This window comes from Aulonocara sp. 'chitande type north' Nkhata Bay, linkage group LG16 (genome assembly GCF_057382095.1).
Source record: "Aulonocara sp. 'chitande type north' Nkhata Bay isolate Kocher_YH1m ecotype deep benthic linkage group LG16, A_spYH_male_GT1.1, whole genome shotgun sequence".
Classification (NCBI taxonomy): Eukaryota; Metazoa; Chordata; class Actinopteri; order Cichliformes; family Cichlidae; genus Aulonocara; species Aulonocara sp. 'chitande type north' Nkhata Bay.
Genome location: NC_141359.1, coordinates 11,716,694 through 11,736,347, shown reverse-complemented (window position 1 = coordinate 11,736,347; position 19,654 = coordinate 11,716,694). Strand labels below are relative to the sequence as shown.

At 40.1% G+C, this 19,654-nt stretch overlaps 1 protein-coding gene across 1 annotated transcript in view; it reads right to left on the bottom strand.

The window, feature by feature from the left end:
* Positions 1–4,340: 4,340 nt before the first annotated feature.
* Positions 4,341–19,654, bottom strand: part of sucla2 (succinate-CoA ligase ADP-forming subunit beta) — a 31,864-nt gene continuing 16,550 nt past the window's right edge. Inside the window, exons 6-11 of the mRNA XM_086265716.1 lie at positions 17,296–17,434; positions 12,947–13,108; positions 11,680–11,822; positions 11,423–11,543; positions 7,851–7,939; positions 4,341–6,533 (exon numbers count right to left, since the gene is read on the bottom strand). Coding sequence (XP_086121842.1) covers positions 6,459–6,533; positions 7,851–7,939; positions 11,423–11,543; positions 11,680–11,822; positions 12,947–13,108; positions 17,296–17,434 — 729 coding nt within the window. The 3' untranslated portion in view covers positions 4,341–6,458. The remainder of the gene's footprint in view (positions 6,534–7,850; positions 7,940–11,422; positions 11,544–11,679; positions 11,823–12,946; positions 13,109–17,295; positions 17,435–19,654) is intronic.

The window sequence follows — 19,654 nt, the reverse complement described above, 5'->3', positions numbered from 1 at the left end:
CTTTGATTAATATATTGTAAAACCTTGATTCTTTCCCTTTTCAACTGTGATGTATGTCTACGATCTGTGCTGCACGACCTAATTTGGGTCAAATAAATGACTGCAAGGTCACCAGGGCCTGTGGCTTCAAAACAAGCCCAAATCATCACCCTTCCACCACCATGCATTGCAGTTGGTATGAGGTGCTTGTGCTGATATACTGCGTTTGGTTTTCATCAAACACGGTGCTGTGCACCATAGCTAAACAGCACTACTTTGGCCACATTTGTCCTAAGTCTTTCTAGAAGTCTGATTTATTCAGATGCTGCTGTGCAAAGCTAAAAGCTGTCAAAATTTCAGAGGTGAACACGCTCACTGATAATGAATTAATGAAGAGCATTTGATTATTAGCACCTGGCTGTTACTTAGTTGCTATGGATACAATAAGCATGAACTTACATAACTATCATTAAATAAATAGATTTGTTGATCTTAAACATGGGCGGCACAAAACACAGGATGGTTTGAAGTCCCATTATAAAGCCTCAAGCTGAGTGTTTCGACTTGTGATTGGCAAGCCATTAGCCAATGAGCCGGCATAGTTTACTGGGATAAGAGAACAAGGAAGCTGAGGGTCGTAGACTTCTATAAAACTGGAAGGCTTTCTGCAACCCACTGCTGGTCATTAGGAAGAATGCAAGTTTAAGGCTTTTCCATGTTGGCTTCAGTTTTCAGACCCATAAACTTCATCCATCTTCTATACCATCTATGATTTAAACTTGTATCATCTGGCATGTTATTGTAAACCTATTCAACAGTTGATTGGTCAAGCTTTGACTATAGGACACACTCTTTCTTTTTTAGTTCCATTTTGGGTCTTGACCAACTCAGTGTGAGTGTGTGAAATATCTAACTCCTCAACTGGTCTCTGTCCTCTGACCTGACTGATGTTTGATTTTCTCAACTTCAGAGCAGGGTAGCTGAAAGACGACAAAGTGCCCACATTAAACGTCTTTTCTTTTTAAATGCATTTGGAAAACTTCTACCTTGTTAAAAAACTAAAACAGGGTAATCTTCAAATGTTAACCATGTGTGAATGTTCCTCCAGTTTTTTGTTTTTTTTACTTGACCAGAGTTTGAATCATCATGTGTTGTTTTCCATCAACATAGTCAAAAGCATTTTAACCTGCTGTCAAGAAACACCCACTCAGGTAATCAACCTGCCATTACAGCCAGCGTGGGTGACTCTGACAGAACCTGCAATCAGAGAGCGCTCGCTCAGTCGTTACAGGCCCAACACAAATGGAAATATGCTTACAAAATTATTATTATTTAAACACCAAAATGATCCTGCTACATACCGAGCAGAATTGTTAGAAAATAGCATCAAACAAAGACCATAGTTTAAAACACCATTCAGATGGGACTGAGATTACACAGGTAAACATTAGAAAACATATTCCCTGTTGTTTGTGATAGTTTAACTCATTCTGAGAACATTTTTAACCTCAGCAAAATTACAGAAAAGGGTTTGATTGATTGATTGATTGATTGGTAATTTATTTCAACATGTGAACAATATACAAGTACATTTAGAAAAGAAATGAGAGAAAAAAAATATACTATACAAATTACATACAAAAAAACATTCTAATTTACATGTTGAAAGGGAGTGGGAAGAAGTATACACTTATTTAATCCCACCCCTGTCCCATAAATTATCAGTGAATATTTAGTCAGCTTCCTTACTGATATAATTTGTAATAAAAATAGTGAACAGATTTCTGATATACTATATACTATAATATCACATCATGAATTTTTTGTTTGTTTGTTTTTAAATAGAGACATTCACTTAATTTAAATATTTTCCTTTTCTTTATAGATCGAGAAGATCATATTTTTATAACTCTTTTTGAACAGTTTTATGTTTGGACATTGCTTTAACTCCATATTCAGTTTGTTCCATAGTTTCACTCCATGAACAGAAACACAAAAGCTTTTTCTTGTAGTACGTACCTTCATTGTTTTGAAGTTACAAAAACCCCTTAAATTATAACTTCCTTCTTTCAAAAAAAACATACTCTGAATATTACCTGGCAGTTCTTTATTTTTTGCTTTGAATAGAATTTGTGCTGTTTGGAATTTCACTATATCGTCAATTTTCAATATTTCAGACTGCAAAAATAGTGAGTTTGTATGTTCCTGTAACCTGCATTGTGGATGATTCGAATTGCTTTTTTTTTGAAGAGTAAAAAATGAATGTAATGTGGTTTTATAGTTATTGCCCCAGACCTCTGCACAATAGCTTAAGTATGGTGAAACCAGTGAACAGTAGAGAATATGAAGTGATGTTCTGTCGAATACCTGTTTTGCCTTGTTTAGTATTGCAATGCTACGTGATACTTTGGAATGAATATATCTTACGTGAGCTCTCCAGTTAAGTTTTTCATCTATTATTACCCCCAGAAATTTATTTTCACTGACTCTTTCAATATCAACACCATTTATTTGAATCTTTGCATTTGTATTTAAACTACTATTTCCAAATAACATAAGTTTAGATTTATTCAAATTTAATGATAATTTGTTTTTATCAAGCCAGAACTTCACTTTACTTATTTCATTAGTCATACCCTCCAATAAATTCTGCAGATCATCACCAGAGCAAAAAATGTTTGTATCGTCAGCAAAGAGAACCATTTTTAATACTTTGGACACTTTACAGATGTCGTTAATGTACAAGTTGAAGAATTTTGGACCCAAAACTGACCCTTGGGGTACACCACAAGCAATGTCCATACATAAGGAGCAACCACCATTTATTTTCACAAACTGCTTTCTACGTAACATTAAAACAAAAAAAAACAAACAAGTAAAAAAGTCTTTTTTTCCTACTGACAGTAATCTGTATATTCATGAATAGAGGCTGTACAGCGTGGGTAATTCGATAAATTTAGAGTGAATATTAGTTGTTTTCTGTAACTGTGACTTACTTGGTGTCATTTGTCCTCTGTTTTCCAGAGCAGTGCAGAATCTTTTTTATTTTTTCTGGCAAAGTCTAATCCTCTGGTATCCTTTGTAACCAGTGGTTTGCACCTTGTTGTAAACCCTCTGCATTTCCACTCATGAAGGTGTCTCTTGACAATGAGCCACCTGCAGTTGCGACAGCTGTTGACTGGGCTGTTTGTCGTGGAAGGTTTTATCTTAACCCAGGAAAGAATTCTGCAATCGTCCAATTCGTTGGTCTTCCAGACCTTTTGATGTTGCTAAACTCACCAGTGCATTCATCCTATCCAACACTGATTTGGCCACTCTTTTTGGTATACTTGGAATCAGTTCAACAAAGACTAACAAGGGAACAGGTTTTACCTCTCCAAACCGCTTGATCAAACCAACACTCATCTAGAATGTCATCTCTGCGTTTTGCAGTTGTCCTGCTGGTTTGTTCAGGTGGTGGCCTCCAGCGAGCACTGAAGCAGTTTGCAGCAGAATGTGAGGCGGCAGGAACAAGAATTGGGACCTCCAAACCTGAGGCCATGGTCCTCAGCTGAAAAAGGGTGGAGTGCCCACTCCGGGTCAGGAACAAGTTGCTGCCCCATGTGGAGGAGTTGAAATATCTCGGGGTCTTCTTCACGAGTGAGGGGGGAGGGGAGATTAACAGACACTTTGCAGCCATGCCTGCAGTGATGTGGATTGTGTTCCAGTCCGTCATGGTAGACAGAGCTGAGCATAAAAGAGAAGCTCACCATTTACCGGTCCATCTACAACCCTACCCTCACCGATGGTCATGAGCTTATGTAGTGACTGAAAGTACGAGATGGCAGATATCAGCAGAAGCAAGCTTTCTTCAAAAGGTGGCTGGACTCTCCCTTAGAGAAAGTGGTGAGTTCACTCATCTGAGTAGGGCTCAGAATAGAGCCTCTCCACATCGAAAGGAGCCAGCCTAGTAGAATGCCTCCGGCTGTAGGTGTCCCTGGCACACCGAGGACCTCCTGCCAAACTAAGCTAGAGGTGGTGGCTGGTGAGAGGGAAGTCTGGGCCTCTCTGCTTAGGCTGCTGTCTCTGTGACCCATGCCCCGGATAAGCAGAAGAAATGGGTGGAGGCCTGGATGTATGAATAGTATTCTCCACTATCTCACAAGACTATTGCAGGTTCTCGATTTCAAACTCATACAAAACATTAAACAGTTGCTCTTTAACAGGAAACTAAATAAAGGCTTCTGAGGCTTTATGGTGCCACTACATTCAGCACCAATTAGGCATTTTTTGGTAAGAAGATTAAACCAAAATAAATGCTCAGCTTTGTACAGTGTCCAAGACAAAACACACCGGAGACAAGAAATTCAACCAGGGAAAAGTTGGTGTTCTCTGTATTTATTCTTTTCTTTTTCTTCCTTTGCTGTGCTCTTTGTGAGGAGCATAAATATTTTACAGAGCGAGAACATCAGTCTGGTTATTTACAAGATAAAATAAATGACGTACAACTCACAATGTCGGCTTGTGTTTGGAGAGCTGGAGGAGGAGGAGTAAAGGGAAGGAGGAAAAAAAACCTACAGCCGTTTTACAGTTTGACTTGGAGTACCCCAACCTCGACTCTGACTTCACAAACAGAAACAAAAAAAGGAGCTAATAGACTGTGGCGCGATGGCACGACTGAACACACGGGAGCAGCAACTGCAGAGGTCTAAACCAGTGAATTATTCCATAGAGAGAACAAAGCAGATAAATAAAGAACGACACAAAATTCCAGTGTCTTCAGCAGTCATCAGTCCATTTCTGGTGACTTTCATGCTCCGGGGGGGGGGGGGGGGGAAGAATTATGGCAGTAGTTCATTTAACAAGAAAGTTGCCTACAATGACCACTTTGAACACGGTGATAAACCTGCAATCGGAACCAGTGACTTTTCTGTCCTCTTCAGTTTGAGCTCAACCGGAAAAACTTGTGACTTGTGAACGTCAACCTTCAGACTTCCTGGCTGCCCCCTTTAGACAGTATAAGCAAGTACTGTTTGGATGACAGTGGAAGTGCTTGCGTCCTCCTGTTTTGTGCAGTTTCAATTTGGAAAATAATCTCAATATTAAAACACGAAGACTGCAACTGAGAACTTTTTGCATTTTCTGTTTAATTATTTTCACACTGCCCGGGAATACTTCAAATTCCTTATTTGGATTAATTAGCAGCTCAAAACAAAGATCTTAAAAGTATTGTCATGAAAGACATCAAAACAACGGCCTTTTTGATTTTCAGATGGTCACAAGATGTGAACTCCATCTGGTTGAAACCTGGCAGGTAAGCAGGAGCAGTTTCCATGGGAACAGGAACGTACACCAAGCTCTCTTGATTTACTTTGAGATCATTCAACTTTTGATCTCCATGTTCCTTCCTGGCAAAACTTGAGGTGCCCAACACATTTATGTGATGTATCACCTGTGTTCAACATACCCACACACGAGCTCCACCACAGCTGGGGCACAGCCCAAACGCCAGGCCCGCTCATCAATACTCGCTCAGATCCTGACGTCGATCGATACGCCCGCAGGTCTGGTGTCTAATAATTCAGGCAAACAAATGCGACTCGTTCAAACCCGGGTTAAACCGGATTGAGCCGTTCAAACCTTCAGGTAAAGTCAGAGATGAACCCGAAGACCGTCCGTGCCGAGTGTGCAGTTTTGAAAGGAGGAAACATCTGCTGTGTCAGGAGTAATGAAGGAGGCTGAGGAACTCATGCCTACAGGAGATACAGAAATAACACTGAGGCCTGCATGGAAAATAAACCCCACCAATATTAAATCAATGCTGCTGATTCTCCATTAAGGAGAAAACTGAGGTTGTTTCCTCATGCCAGTGTCAAGCTTGCCAGCATGTTGTTTGTGTGTTTGTAGCTCTTCACTCACACACAAAGAAAATCGTGAATGGAGGAATACATTCCTATTTAGAGATTGAAAGGCACTCGTGCTAAACCGTGTAATGGACAGCACTAGTGGGTCCCAACTCACAAGCATTCAGCTGGAAACAGGAAATGATCCGACTCAAAAGAGCCCCAACCTGAACACCGAGTAACAAGACAAAGCTACTGTTTTTATTCTATTATTGTTTCAAAGTAGGTCAAAGGAAGTGTTCGCAACAAGTACCAAAGAAGACAGAAAGGCTCACCGCGAGTCTCCCTCTCAGGGTGGAAGAGAGCGAAAAAGAACGAGGAGGAGGAGGAGGAGGTTTGTGCGTATCGACTCAAGTGCAACTTAAGGGTATTCTCTGGGTTTGAGACTTTGAGTAAAGGGGGGGGGGGGGCTGTTCAGAGTCGTGTCATTGTGCCACAGAGCCAGAAACAGGTTCAACAAAGGGCTAACCTAATGTGTCTTCTCTCTAGCTCATGTTGCTGTTTGATTGGGTAGTGGAGTGGCGTGTTGTTGATAGGCTGACCCAGGGGTGTGAGAGAGGAAGTGCTTGGAGGAAGAGATCTGAAAGGTTGGGTTTCTTAGATGGGCAGCTGGAAAGTGATGTCCACTTGAGCTTCCTTTGCAAGGGAGACGATTTCAGAAAGCTTTACAACCTGTGGACAGAGCAGAGTGGGCTCATGAAATAAAATTTAACATAACATACTTTTACAATTGACCTTTATTTAACCAACAAACCCGTGTTTTTAAAAAGGAGACCTTTTTTTTAAGACAGTCAATACAGAACAGATGACACAAATGATACAGGTCTCTGAAGTCATGCAACTGTTTCAATGGGATCCCAATCCTCCTCCTGACTGTGCTTGAAAAGTCTGAAATTCAGGTGTTATGCAGGTATTCTGCTTTCAATTTAGGATTGAGACATAGTGCACTTCAGGTTTGACAGCTGACATCCCCATCACTCACAGCAGTCATGCTTCACTTCACATCATTACTACCAACTTAGCCGCTGACATTCTACGTTTCTAAAACTTTTTCTAGAACTTTTACCGTGGGAGTGGGCCGCCCAAGTGTCATCTAGAAGACGCATATTTTTCTCTCGACACACGCACACCTCAAACTCTACTTGAACAGTCACAGAGCAGCTGCACATGTTAATCAGCTGATTGCACATGTGCAGTCTTGTTCTTGTGGTTTGTGCACTGAGACACACGCTGCAGTTTCATGCCATATCATGTCATACTTGTCTAGTAATTTTCTCCAAAATCATATTAATTCTAAAGTTTAAAAAAAATTTTTTTTAGTTATTTTGGCAGAACAAAAATACCAAACACGACAACTACTAATACAGGTGACTGATACACGTTTCTTTTCCTAATCTAACAACAAGGACTCTCCACTCACAACAATCTAAAGGGTTTTCATTCTTTCTCATCTTTCCTGAAAATCTTTTGTATTCTAACTCCAGAAGAACAGAACAAAGGCTTTCATTTCCTCGCTAACTCACATATCTAACAAAGCTGATCCTGCTCATCACTAATATCCTGTTTTTAGATCAAATACAACCATTTTCCACATATATAATCATTACATGAAAGCTGGAATCAGTCCACTTTTAAGCAATTAATCAAGCAGCTTAATTGGATGTGAAAAGTGTTTAGAACAGAGTAAGATTTAATAAAATGTTATCAAACTGCCTCCCGGCACACCTGCTCCCCAACCCTGTTCTCACATACGCTTTCACACTGTTGCTGCTTTCTGGTTACTTTGTGCTATAAATGTAAAGTGACGTTTTTCCTCACATTGGTTCTCTCACTCACACACACACACACACACACACACACACACACACACACACACACACCCTCCGCCTCCTCGCATACAGCGACACATCTAAAGGCAGGTACATGTCAGCCCTGCTCTCCCCATTTATGACGTGAGCATTTGAGTTGAACGTGGGTCTTTGTGCGTACCATTTTTGCAGCTTCGTCCAGGTCGTCGCAGGCCAGGATTTTCAGCGGACTGGCAGCAATCAGAGCTTTGGCGTCGTCCACTCTTGTTCCTGAGAACAAACAAACAAAAAAAATAAATGAAAAAAAGTCAGTTTTTCAAAACAGCAGTACCTTTGGCCACCCTACAGCTGTGTCACTGTCAGAACAGAGTTTCTTGATACGGCAAACATTCATTTGGATGCTGTTGAATGTTTTTGAACCTCGAGGAAGCTAATAACCTCCTTGTGGTTTTCTGTGGATACCTGTGCCTCCTGTACTGTCCACCCTCAGACCACAGTTTCCATTTGCACTCGGGAAAAACAAAGCTGAATGTCTAAAAGGTCTTTCCAGAAGTTTGGAGAGCTGATGAAGTTTCTTTGATGAAAAAGAAAATGTTCGCCGGACCAAAGTGAAAACTCAATTTCCCTAAAACTGCCCTATAACCTCCCAGCAGACAGTTTTTATTAAAGCTGCTGTCACACAGCAAGCCGTTGCCTCCTCCTTTGTTTGGTGGATGCCTTCACACTTCATGGTTCAACTTTTTTCAGCTTGCCTCTGTGGCTGGTGTGCAGCCATGGCAACCACAGATACAACCATAGGGGAAAAATGGTAACGGAGGCTTATTTTACAAATCAATGGAGATCAACAACATCTGCTTTAATGCCTGATTATACAGACAGACCTCACAACCCAGAAAAGAATTACAAACAGAGCAAAGCAGACACATTACAGAATTAGCCACTGACACAAATACACAAACCCATGAATCCAGGATAAACCAGGAAGCAGTCTTAGACACGAAAGAGCATGTATAAACATACCAAAGTAACTTGTCAGTGTGTAGACAGACACACACAGTATATTTATTATTTTTTAAAAAAAAACATTAAAATTTTAAAAGAGAGCATGTTCCTGTTTTGAAAGGAGAACGTGGTCCAGTCAAGTTTCCAGAGTCGAATTAGGAGCTGTGACCCATCTGATGTATCCGAGTCCGGCCCCGATTAACAAGTCATTTGGTCACACGCACATTTGTGGATTGGCTCACAGGAAAAGCGTCTTTGTGCTGATGTAGAGCCTTACAGAGGTGCTACTTGTAGCTCTGACTTAAAATCCATGAAGCATTTGAGTTTCAAGCTCATCAGTGTGATGCTTAAAGTTTATCAAAGTTAAAAACACCGCAGATGTTTAAGAGGTTACAAGACAGAATTTAATAGCTTTGGAAAGTTATTCCAACTACTTTCTTTTACCCTTTACCACTAACTTTAGAAGATAAAAGCAGATGAAGCATACATGAAGGAATTCTTGCCAAATGAATCAAATGCATCTGCTGCAGTCCATCTTACCCTGTACTGCAGGGTGTTAAAATTCAAATAGTCTTCAGAGTTTTAGACTAACAGCAGAGTATTTAGTTTCAGATGACTGAATGACTGAGTACTCTGAAGCCTTACAGTATCAACCGCACTCAGTCAATTAACTTCATTTTGAAGGTAGAAAAACAAACCACAGTATTTAATCACATCGCTATAGGTTATCAACAAAATCTCAGTTACATTCAACCATGTCCAAAAACTTTGTGTGTGAAAATACTCCCTGAAGAAAATATAAAATACACAAAGTTTCTGCTATGGCCAATATTAATGAGCAATTTTTTAATTGTGCAAGTATGTTAAGTATGTCCAAACCTCTAAAGAAGCACACATCACTACAAAGGAACTGAAAACATCTGCTGCAAACCATGAACTAGGATGTACTCTGCTAAAGAAGGAAACTTCCTCTGTTGTTGAACCTTTCACCCATATCTTATTTTCTCTTTGAAACAGATTTTATACAAAGTGACCTTAAAGCAGCCCAAGTCCATCTCTGTTCAGGTGACTCCAACAAGGAGTCATCATCCAAAGCCTTGTGACACTGCTGATCATAACATCCTATAAAAAATAAAAAAAATACAGCATGCAAGGAGCAGCCAATCAAAAGAAAAGGAGGGTGGCATTAACTTTTTAACCTTTGAAAGCCAATCAGCAGTAACAATTGAAGCTTTTCAGAACTGAGTCATTTCTGTCATATTTCAGGCTTATAGAACAAAATGAATGGGTGTGCATCAGAAGTTAGCAAGGGCCTGGGTCTCTGACTATGCAGCTACCCAGAAACTATTATAATGGTGATCAAACCATGTCTTTGACATATACTCAGTCAAAACTCAACATGCAAAGCTTCCCTAAAATTAAAAAAAACAAAAAAAAAACACCAAAACTACCTGCCCTGTTCATCACCAGTGCATTTACACTTGCAGACAAGACCACAGAGGTGCTAATTGAGATATAAGACAGAACTACCTAATGACTCCAATCCAACTTCAGAAGCGCTTCTACATCTTAGATTATAAAATGTGTAAAGAATAACTTTTAAAAAACTGATTAAACATGTAAACAGAAGGCAGCGCTCCTGTTTAATTCACGTAACGTGTCTAAAGCTGCAGTGCAGTTACAGTCTTGGCGCTGGAACGCAAACCTCAGCAGCAGCATTTTGAGGTGACATCCTCTCGTTTCCAAAATAGAAAACAGGAGCAGAAAATGTTACCCTGAGGAAAACTGAGAAATGTCAGCTCTGTTTAGGCTCCAAATACAAGCATGCACCATTTCTTTGTGCTTGCAAATTTCACTGCCTTGCACTGACGAATGAATAAAGATGAGAAAACCAAATTGGCAGAGGAATTTCACCCAGTGAGGGATTCAGCTCTCTGGAAGGCCACAAAGGACCAGCAAGTCTTTGTATTCAACACTTGGCCTCCTTTGATAATATAGAGTATGAATGTACATATGCATATATCACACGATATCACAATAATTCACAGCTCATTTGTGTTTGTCGTTTTCTGCGCGTTTCCAGGAGCCAGACTTTGAAGTAGGAAGCATCAAATGAAACGGACACGAGTCCCCCCCCCCCCTCAGCACTGCCAGCTGCTGCCAGTTAACCCGCCTGACAAGGTGGGGGAGAGTGTGTGTTTCCACTGGAGGGGGAGCCTGTGGCTGTGGTTGATCCAGAACATTACAACACTGTGTTTGGGCCCAAACCCCTGTCTATTTCCATTTCCTTTTAAAACAAGGTTTAGGCTGTTGGTCAGGTTGGTAATGAAATCTGCGTTACAAATATCTGTACTTGTTTTCAATCTGAGATACTGTGCTGGAGAGTTGTCGGGATTTCCTTGCATTCCATAGCTCACTAAGATCAGACATCCCTGAATTCAGCAAGATCTTCTCATGGAGGGATCCTGAGGGGCTCCTAGTGCAGATGAGATATATATAATCTCTGATCCTTTTCCCAAATCACTTCAACTGGCTGCTACCAGATGTCTGAGGTCGTCATCCTTTCGTTCAACATTCAGAAGGAGGGAGGCATCAATCCCCCATCAAATTCATGGGAAATTATTTAACAACAGTAAAAATTCAAATAAGGATAAAGTCAAAGCTTCAATTTAACAAGTTAATGAATACAATGCCACATTTTAAATCCTTTTAAGAAAAAAAAAAAAAAAAAAATAGCAGTTTGTTCCTCACCTTGTAACCGCACAACGATGGGTATCTTGAGGTCCAAGTCTCTTACAGCCATGATGATACCCTGGGCGATGACGTCACACCTCATAATTCCTCCGAAGATATTGACCAGGATAGCCTGAACCTGAGGAAAAAAAGAAAAAAGAAACAACTTCATCAAAAACTGAATGCTGACGAGCTCAGAGGGGTGAGCTACATCGGGCTTCAACAGTTTCCTGTTTAAAACCATGAACAGCCTTTGGAAGCTGGCATCTTCTTACCCTCCTGTCAGAGGTGATGAGTTTGAAGGCCTCCGTCACCTGATGAGCTGTGGCTCCTCCTCCTACATCCAGGAAGTTGGCTGGTGTGCCGCCATGGAGCTTGATGATGTCCATGGTAGCCATGGCCAGACCTGCTCCATTTACTAAAACAGACAAAGCCACTGGTCAAATGATTCAGGCAGAGGATTTTCTTCTTTTGCACTGAATATGTACTGGAAAAAAAAAAAACCAAAAACACTCATTGATAATAAGACTGACATTAAATGGAAACGCATTACATTTAAATCACAACTAAAAGAGCTCCTACTACGACAGTGCTGTCTTTACACTCAAAGTCTGGTCTGATAGTCGTTATAAAAAGCCAATTGGTGATAGGCTGGTAGGTTTTAATGGCTGATACTGATGCACCACTTTGAACTAAAGCAGCTCAGGTGTGTACTTCTAGGTCTGAAACTAACTGTACTTCTTCCTTATGTTATGTGAAAGTGGTTGGAAATGGTTTAATATCCATTTTGAAATCTTTAAATGATGACAAAACATTACAGACTCTCACTAAAAATAGTTTTTACACATGGAAACAAGACTTGGGTGCCACTGTGCTGTAAAATACCACCCCATTGTATTTATGAGTCCCTCGCACTTTGAGCCAGTAGAAAGTGTTAGAGCCAACAACAAGCTACTGAGTTTGGATATTTTTAAAGACATAAGAAAGAGGGGAAAAAACACAGTGTATGATCTGCTTTTCATTGTTAAGAGACAGAATTGTGTCAGATAAGCTAGCACAGCACTGGACACAACACAGCAGCTCAGCTGGACCTGTGAACTGTTTCTGAGACATTGTTTAAAGTAAGTCAAGAAAAACAAACAGTTCCACTAAAAGGCCACAAGGTGTCTTATTTGGTGGCTTTATGTTGTGGGATGCCGTGTATGGAGTTGAGGTGGCTAGAAAGTTGAGGGAGAAAAAGACAGTAAACAGGAGACTGACAGACTGCAGGATATCGCAGACAAATTAGCAAGCTCCTTTTTTTAATCTATAGATATTCATATCTTGTCCAGTTTGGTCATATTAATATCTCTGGGTTACCATTATAACCTATAACGTTCATTTTCTGTCTGGCATAACCGAGCATTATGGGAAATGCAGTACCCAATCAGGATTACAACTGAGAACATATCTCAAAATGACCACCAAATAGGTTCAAAAGCTATAATAAACACAAAAAATGAAACTACTAAATAGCTTTTCTGACATTTCGCTTGGACTGACCCAGACAGCCGATGGTTCCATCAAGACCGATATAGTTGAGGTCAGCCGTGGCGGCCTGCCGGTCCCGCGGGTCCTCTTGAGTCCAGTCCCGCAGTTCGAACACTTTCTGCTGGCGGTACGCTGCGTTGGAGTCAAAGTTGATCTTGGCATCCATGCACATTACTGTTGACAAGGAGACACATAAGATTTTGACATTAGAAGAAGATCAATGTCAGCTCATCTCTCCATCTGCCAGAGAGCCATGCCATGGGGCACTGGCACCAGGAATGTAAATGTGCAGCTGAGTTCTTTTTTTCTAAATGCATATCACCTCAGAAATGATCAAATAATTGAATATGTTGAGGAAAGAGTTTTGCTTATTAAAGAATAATTCAGGAGGACAACTTGTTTCTGGCTACACTTTGTTAAAATGTCTGCCTTTGATTATGAGTACAAGGAAAAAGAAACACTCTGAGCTTCACTCAAACTACAGTGAAGGAAGCTAAGGAGCTTTTATATTATATTTATTTATATATATATATATATATATATATATATATATATATATATATATATATATATATATATATATATATATATATATATATATATATATATATATATATGAATGAATGAATGATCATGCAGAAGGAGGACCTAACAGCTCATCAGGCGCTCAGCATAGTGTTTGGCACAAAGGTCAGCGGTCTCCTTTCCTCACAACTGTGTTTGAGAGCTGTGATTCATGCCTGAGGAGCTCATCACTGTGCATCAGGCAAAGCCATTAACTCTGACTCACTGACAGAACAACACGCACACCTCAGACTGAAATCAATCTCCTCATCATCTCCAGGATGCTTTCATGGACAAACCCCAGTGCATTCCTCCTTGCCAGAGACCCATAAGTCCAGCTAAATTAGTCTGTTCCGCAAAATGAAAATGACCTTTAGAGGCCAAGAGCTGCACAAGCATACCAACCACATCTCAGTCAGCAAGACTGCAAACCTGGGCAAGACTAGCATGGCTCCATTTTTCTTTAATGTCAACTAGGCCCGGGAAATTAAAGAATCCTGATATTTGTCAAGTGGTAAATTCCCCAACTAACAATTAAACTGACAAGTCGTGTATGGTTAATGTCTGTCAGGGTCAACCCTCTTGAGCAACATGACTGTGCAGCTGAAAAAAAGTGCAACTCCAACCAATCTTCCGGAAGATTTGGAAAAGAGTGAAAGAGTGAAAAATGCAGCAAGAAGCTGATGCTGCTTCTCACTTATATTTAGTAAAAAAAGAGAGCCTAGGCACATTCATGTCGACAAAAATGATTACACAATTCAGTCCAAGTACATATTTTTCTGAACAACATGACTGATAACACAACAGCAGTGAAGAGTTGTAGTTTAATGTGGAAGTAAAGCCTCTCTTTGCTGTGTAGCATTCACAGCAACAGCGCTTGTTACTATAATCACCATGAAAGCATTTCCTGGTAAAACAAAAGCTAGCAGAGCTTTTATGATCAATCCACCTGTGCAAAAAAAACAAATAAACAAAAAATGGTGGTTGCCCAGTGATTGCATTGAATATTTTACTTTAAAGAAGGGTTGCAAACATTTGCCAAAAGATTTGGTCAGTCTGCCAATGAGCTGAACTCGCTGATGAGTCTCTTTGCAGTAGGAGACTCAACTGGTCACCGGGCAGCTTGTATTCTGGTTATATTAAGGTTACCAAGCACCAAGTCACTTCCCAACTCCTGAAGCAACTATATCACTATTTATTAAAGGTGATTTCTGTGCATGGAGATGACCACAGGTCTGTGATTCCCAGGGATTTATCACAGTTAAATGGCATACTATCACAAAACAACCCCATTCAGTTGCAAACTGATAGCAGTGTCTTGATTCAGTTTTATCACCAAAGGTCTTTAATGTGACAGCCAACTGTGACCGGTCACAGGTCTGATCCTCATCTTCAAAGCAACCATGTCCAAGGTAATCATCATATGCTACTTCATTGCAATAAATGTGGTTTTGCAGCAGCCTCTCACCACTGTTTTCCTTAATAATATTATTTTTGGATTAAGACATAAAAAAAATGTAATTAATTTTTACGAAATGCCATCAATGAAATGAATGGCCATTTTTTTAGATTACCAGATTTACAAATCCTTAAAAAAAAAAAAAAATTCCAAAACTAAATTTGGGCACCTGCATGCTTTTCATTTGAATACATGCTGAACTGTTCGGTAAGACCAAACTGGTTTTTACTAGGGGTGCAACGATATTCGTATCGATATTGAACCGTTCGATACAGTGCTTTCGGTTCGGTACGCATATGTATCGAACAATACAACATTTGTAATTTATTTTATCAATTTTCCTTCTGACGATGCTGTCTGTGTTGAGCGCTCAGTGAATCTGTGTTCGACTACTCCGCCTAGGCTGCACTGTCCAGCGCAGATCCACTGAGCGCTCAACACAGACAGCATCGTCAGAAGGAAGAGCGCAGGGCAAGCTAGCGAGACAGAAGTTAAGCTCTCCTTTTAACATGGAACTCCCCCACTCTCATTCAGATCTGGCGTTTGGAATTATTTTGGTTTTCATGTGACGTATGACCCTGAAGGTAAGCGAGTCATGGACTAAAGTAAAACAGTATGTTGGATGTGCCATGCAATGCTCAATTACATTGGTGTGAACTAGTGTGTTAGCGCAGTTAGCTCGTTAACGTGTTGGCCGTCTAGCCCCATGCACGGAGCGATCGGCGGTAGCTCGTTAACGGAGATTTGCCGTGTTGTGGCGTTAAGGTCATTTCAACGAGATTAACCTGAAAGCACTAGTGGGAACACAACGAATATGACTGCACATTTACGCCGACATCATCCTAGTGCAAAGACAAGTGGAAGCAGACAAAAAAAAGCAAGCATGCTACTAACTTTAGCTGAGTCATTTAGACAGCTGTTAGCACATGATTCTCCTTATGCTGCTGAGAATATAGCCCAGAAGAAGCGGATAGTATAGCTTTTATTTTGGAAAGAGCCATTTCTCTGTAATAAACTCTCTTTTCCAAAGATGAGTGATTCCTCAATCAGATACAGGGCTTGCAATATCGCTAGCCCGACGTCCCGGAGCTAGCGATTTTTTCAGTCGGGCTACCAAAATCTATCTCTTCCCTGCCCGTCGGGCTATTGTAGGAAAAATATATGTCAATGCTTTTGCATTCTTTCAGAAATGTAGCTGGGTAATTATGTCATTGGCATCGGTGAGTCACTGTCAATATGTGACATATTGAAGTCGCGTTTGAATTTGCGCTTGTTTTTTTGCTTTCACTTTGCAATCGTGCGAACTGTGTATAGAGAGCGACAGCACTGATCTGTGAGTGATGATAATTTGTGCACCAATTCCTCTGACATCGTCTTATTAATCGTTAGCTTACTATGCAAACATGACAAGTGAAATCTCCCGCAGCTTACACATGTGAGAGGTTGATCGCACAGAGAATCGCTGAGCTTATGTGAGTGCATGTGTAAAAGCATTTCAGTTCTGCTGAGCCAAATAAGACAGGTCAGGGTGAAGAAGTGACAGCCAAAGAAAAGCTTACCACAAAACGGAGAAGTTATGACAAATCAGACTATAAGGCAAAAAGAAAGTGCAGCTTTATGGTTTCATGGACAAAATAATTTCTGTGGCTGCAATATGATGAGCTAAATAACCAGGGCTGCACATAAGTGGTCCGCAGGTGCGCATTCGCTGTCAAAATAAAAAACACGCACAAGGGTTAGGGTTAAATTTAAAAACTGTACTTTTGAGTTAAAATATATATTTATAATTTTAATAAATGACAAATTAAAAAGGCATGAACATTTTTTTGTATCGAAAAAATATCGAACCGTGACACCAAAGTATCGAACCGAACCGTGAATTTTGTGTATCGTTGCACCCCTAGTTTTTACATTTATTAAAATACCATAAAATAATGCCATTATATTCCTTTTTCAAGCTGTATTTCCTAACCTAACAGTGACTCTGACTTCATCTCTGTGTTCAAAGAGGATGTTTTCTTTTTTGTTCTCCAGACCACATGATTAAAAATTCAATGAGACAGAATGTGTGTGATAGAGAGTGGAACAGTGATGTTATGACTCAGAAGGGAAAGATTAGTCTGTTCTAACTCAGGTTGCATCTCTGATGGATTTTAACAGTTTCCTGCTACTGAAAGCTTAAAATGTGCTCAAAACAACTGTAAACACATTTGTTTGCCCACATGATCAGGCTATACATCACTCCAAACAGCTGGGTTAGGTTAGGGGAAAAGGCTAGACAAGACCCAGCACCACCCTACAAGGACAGAAACAGACAGGTGCATGTGTGTGCGCCTACCAATGCCAGAGGAGTCTTCCACCATGGGATTGATCTCGACCATTGACGCGTCATACTTAATGAACAGATTGTACAGTTTGACCATGGTCTCAGCTGCCTCATTCATCAACGCTGGAGGGAAGCCCATCTTCTGAGCAACCTGCAGACAGATGTACTTTGTCAAAAAAAAAAAAAAAAAAATCAGCAGCGAGCTATTTTCAAACAAATGGCAGAGAAATGCCCAAAGAATACATGTTTATAGCCGCGATCAGGGGGTCAAACATAAAGCCCAGGGGCCAAAATCGGCTTGAGAAAAGACTGTACTCCGGCTTTGGAGAATGTGAAGGAGGAATTTTATACTTTTAGGTTCACAGCATTCGCTACAAAGTAATTAAGTAATTAGAAAGAAATAAACTTTCAGTATTTTCATATTTTTTTGAATGATCAAATATCTTCTGTTTTATAACTACGAAGCAGCTTAAATTAAAGTGTACAGCTACAGAAAAAGTTCTGGTAGGTCATTGCCGAAAAAGTCTTGCTGACAGATTTACTTACCACTGCAGCGTTTCTTTATCACGTAGAAACACTGAGCTTGTGTGGTTTACTTACATTAAGATTTGTCGGGAATTAAATGTGTAGTAAAACTTCTGTACACTGAGAGAAAGGGAGTTCTGATCATTATCAACAATGGCATAAGAATTATAGCTTGATTTAAGCATCTCCTCTAACTGTCCTGATATCTTTAACATCTTTCAGCTCACTGTTTTGGTTTTCTTGGTCACATATGTAGCACTTTGTCTCATTCACTGCTCCCACAGAGCTTAATCCTGTCGACATTAAGACAAAAGTGAAATTTCAAACAGAAACAGTAGCTTCGACAGGTCTCATTAGAAGCACGGAAAGCCTGCTGGGTCTGTAAGAACATCACGTTGTTTGAAAAATGTGGTCTTGGCGGACAAAAATAAATGCAGCGAAGGAATATCAATGCCGCTCCATCTAGTTTGAGAGCCCTGCAATCAACACCTCTTCTCTCTGTCAAATATATTGAGTCTCTGCTTTCACTATGACAACCAACATATTCAATATTCAGAGCCAAAGAGATGTGCAGCAACAGGGGAACAGGAATAAAGTGGAAAGGAAAAGAAAGACGGTCAGAAGTGAGACAGGGTGGAGAAATGAGTACATCTGTAAACAAAATAAATCAAGTCCACCAAAAACAAGAAAGAACTCCAGCATTAGCTTCTGAAAGTCAGCTGATAGAAAAATAACAAAATTCATGTTTCTTTTAAAGGTGATTAGAATAATTTCTTCATGAACTGTGTTCTGTTTGAATGATTTTCTTATTACTACAATTCCTCTAACTTTGCTTTTAGAGAACTCAAGTCTAGAATCAGTGCTTAATGTTTCTGAGGGGAAGAAGCCATTGTTACTTTCATTTATACCAAAGCAGGTGACACTGGGTCTGTCCTGTTGTGCATCCTAACTGGACAGACTGATGTCCAGAGGTTTAACCGACTTGGTGTAAGACTGCGATGATCAAGTGTTCCCTTCATTTTATTTTGAGCAGTACATATTTACAGTGGTAAAAGACTGATGGCAGCTTCCGTGAGAAAACCCAACAAGAGCCGTCCAGATACAGCTTGCAACTGTGAAAGCACTCCTGCTGATGTAAGAAGAAACAGAGGGAGAACCTGATGAAGCCTTCTGTAATTATGAATTCCAAGTTGATTTATGTCAGGAAACAAGCAGACATAACGTGTCATGGCTACAGGGCGATCACTTCATCTTTGTAGTTTTTTTTTTTTTTTTTTTAAATTGAAATTATTATTAAGATCATGTTTCTGTGTTAAGCGCATTTTTTTTAAGATCGGTCAAGAAGAAGCTTTTGCAACGTGCAGATGCCGTGATAATGATTATTAAACATGATAGTTTTGTGAAAGCTGTAATGTTTTGAGTTTGTTCAGGTGATCTGGAAATAAACTACAGTTAATGGAGTTCATGATCCAAGTGTGATTGAGTGAACACACCTGAGCGCTCAGCTCAAGAGTGCTGAATTTTCCCCCTAGTGCTTTTTACTTGTTCGGTACATGTAGCAGGAACATTCTCACTCTCTCACAAGTAGCTGCTCAAGTAGCTGTAAAGTACAGCAGCTACATTACAAACACTGCAGCATCATCTTGTTGACAAAAGGTAGACCACAGTGCATCAGAAAGTATTTGCAGCGCTTCACTTCTTCCACATTGGCCCATAATGACAGCAATAGTGATGATGAAACAAACATAATGACACAATTACAGCCTCAAGTCATTTGTGTGTGTGTGTGTGTGTGTGTGTGTGTGTGTGCGCGCGCTTTTTTTTAATATGATCTGCTTCTTTGCAG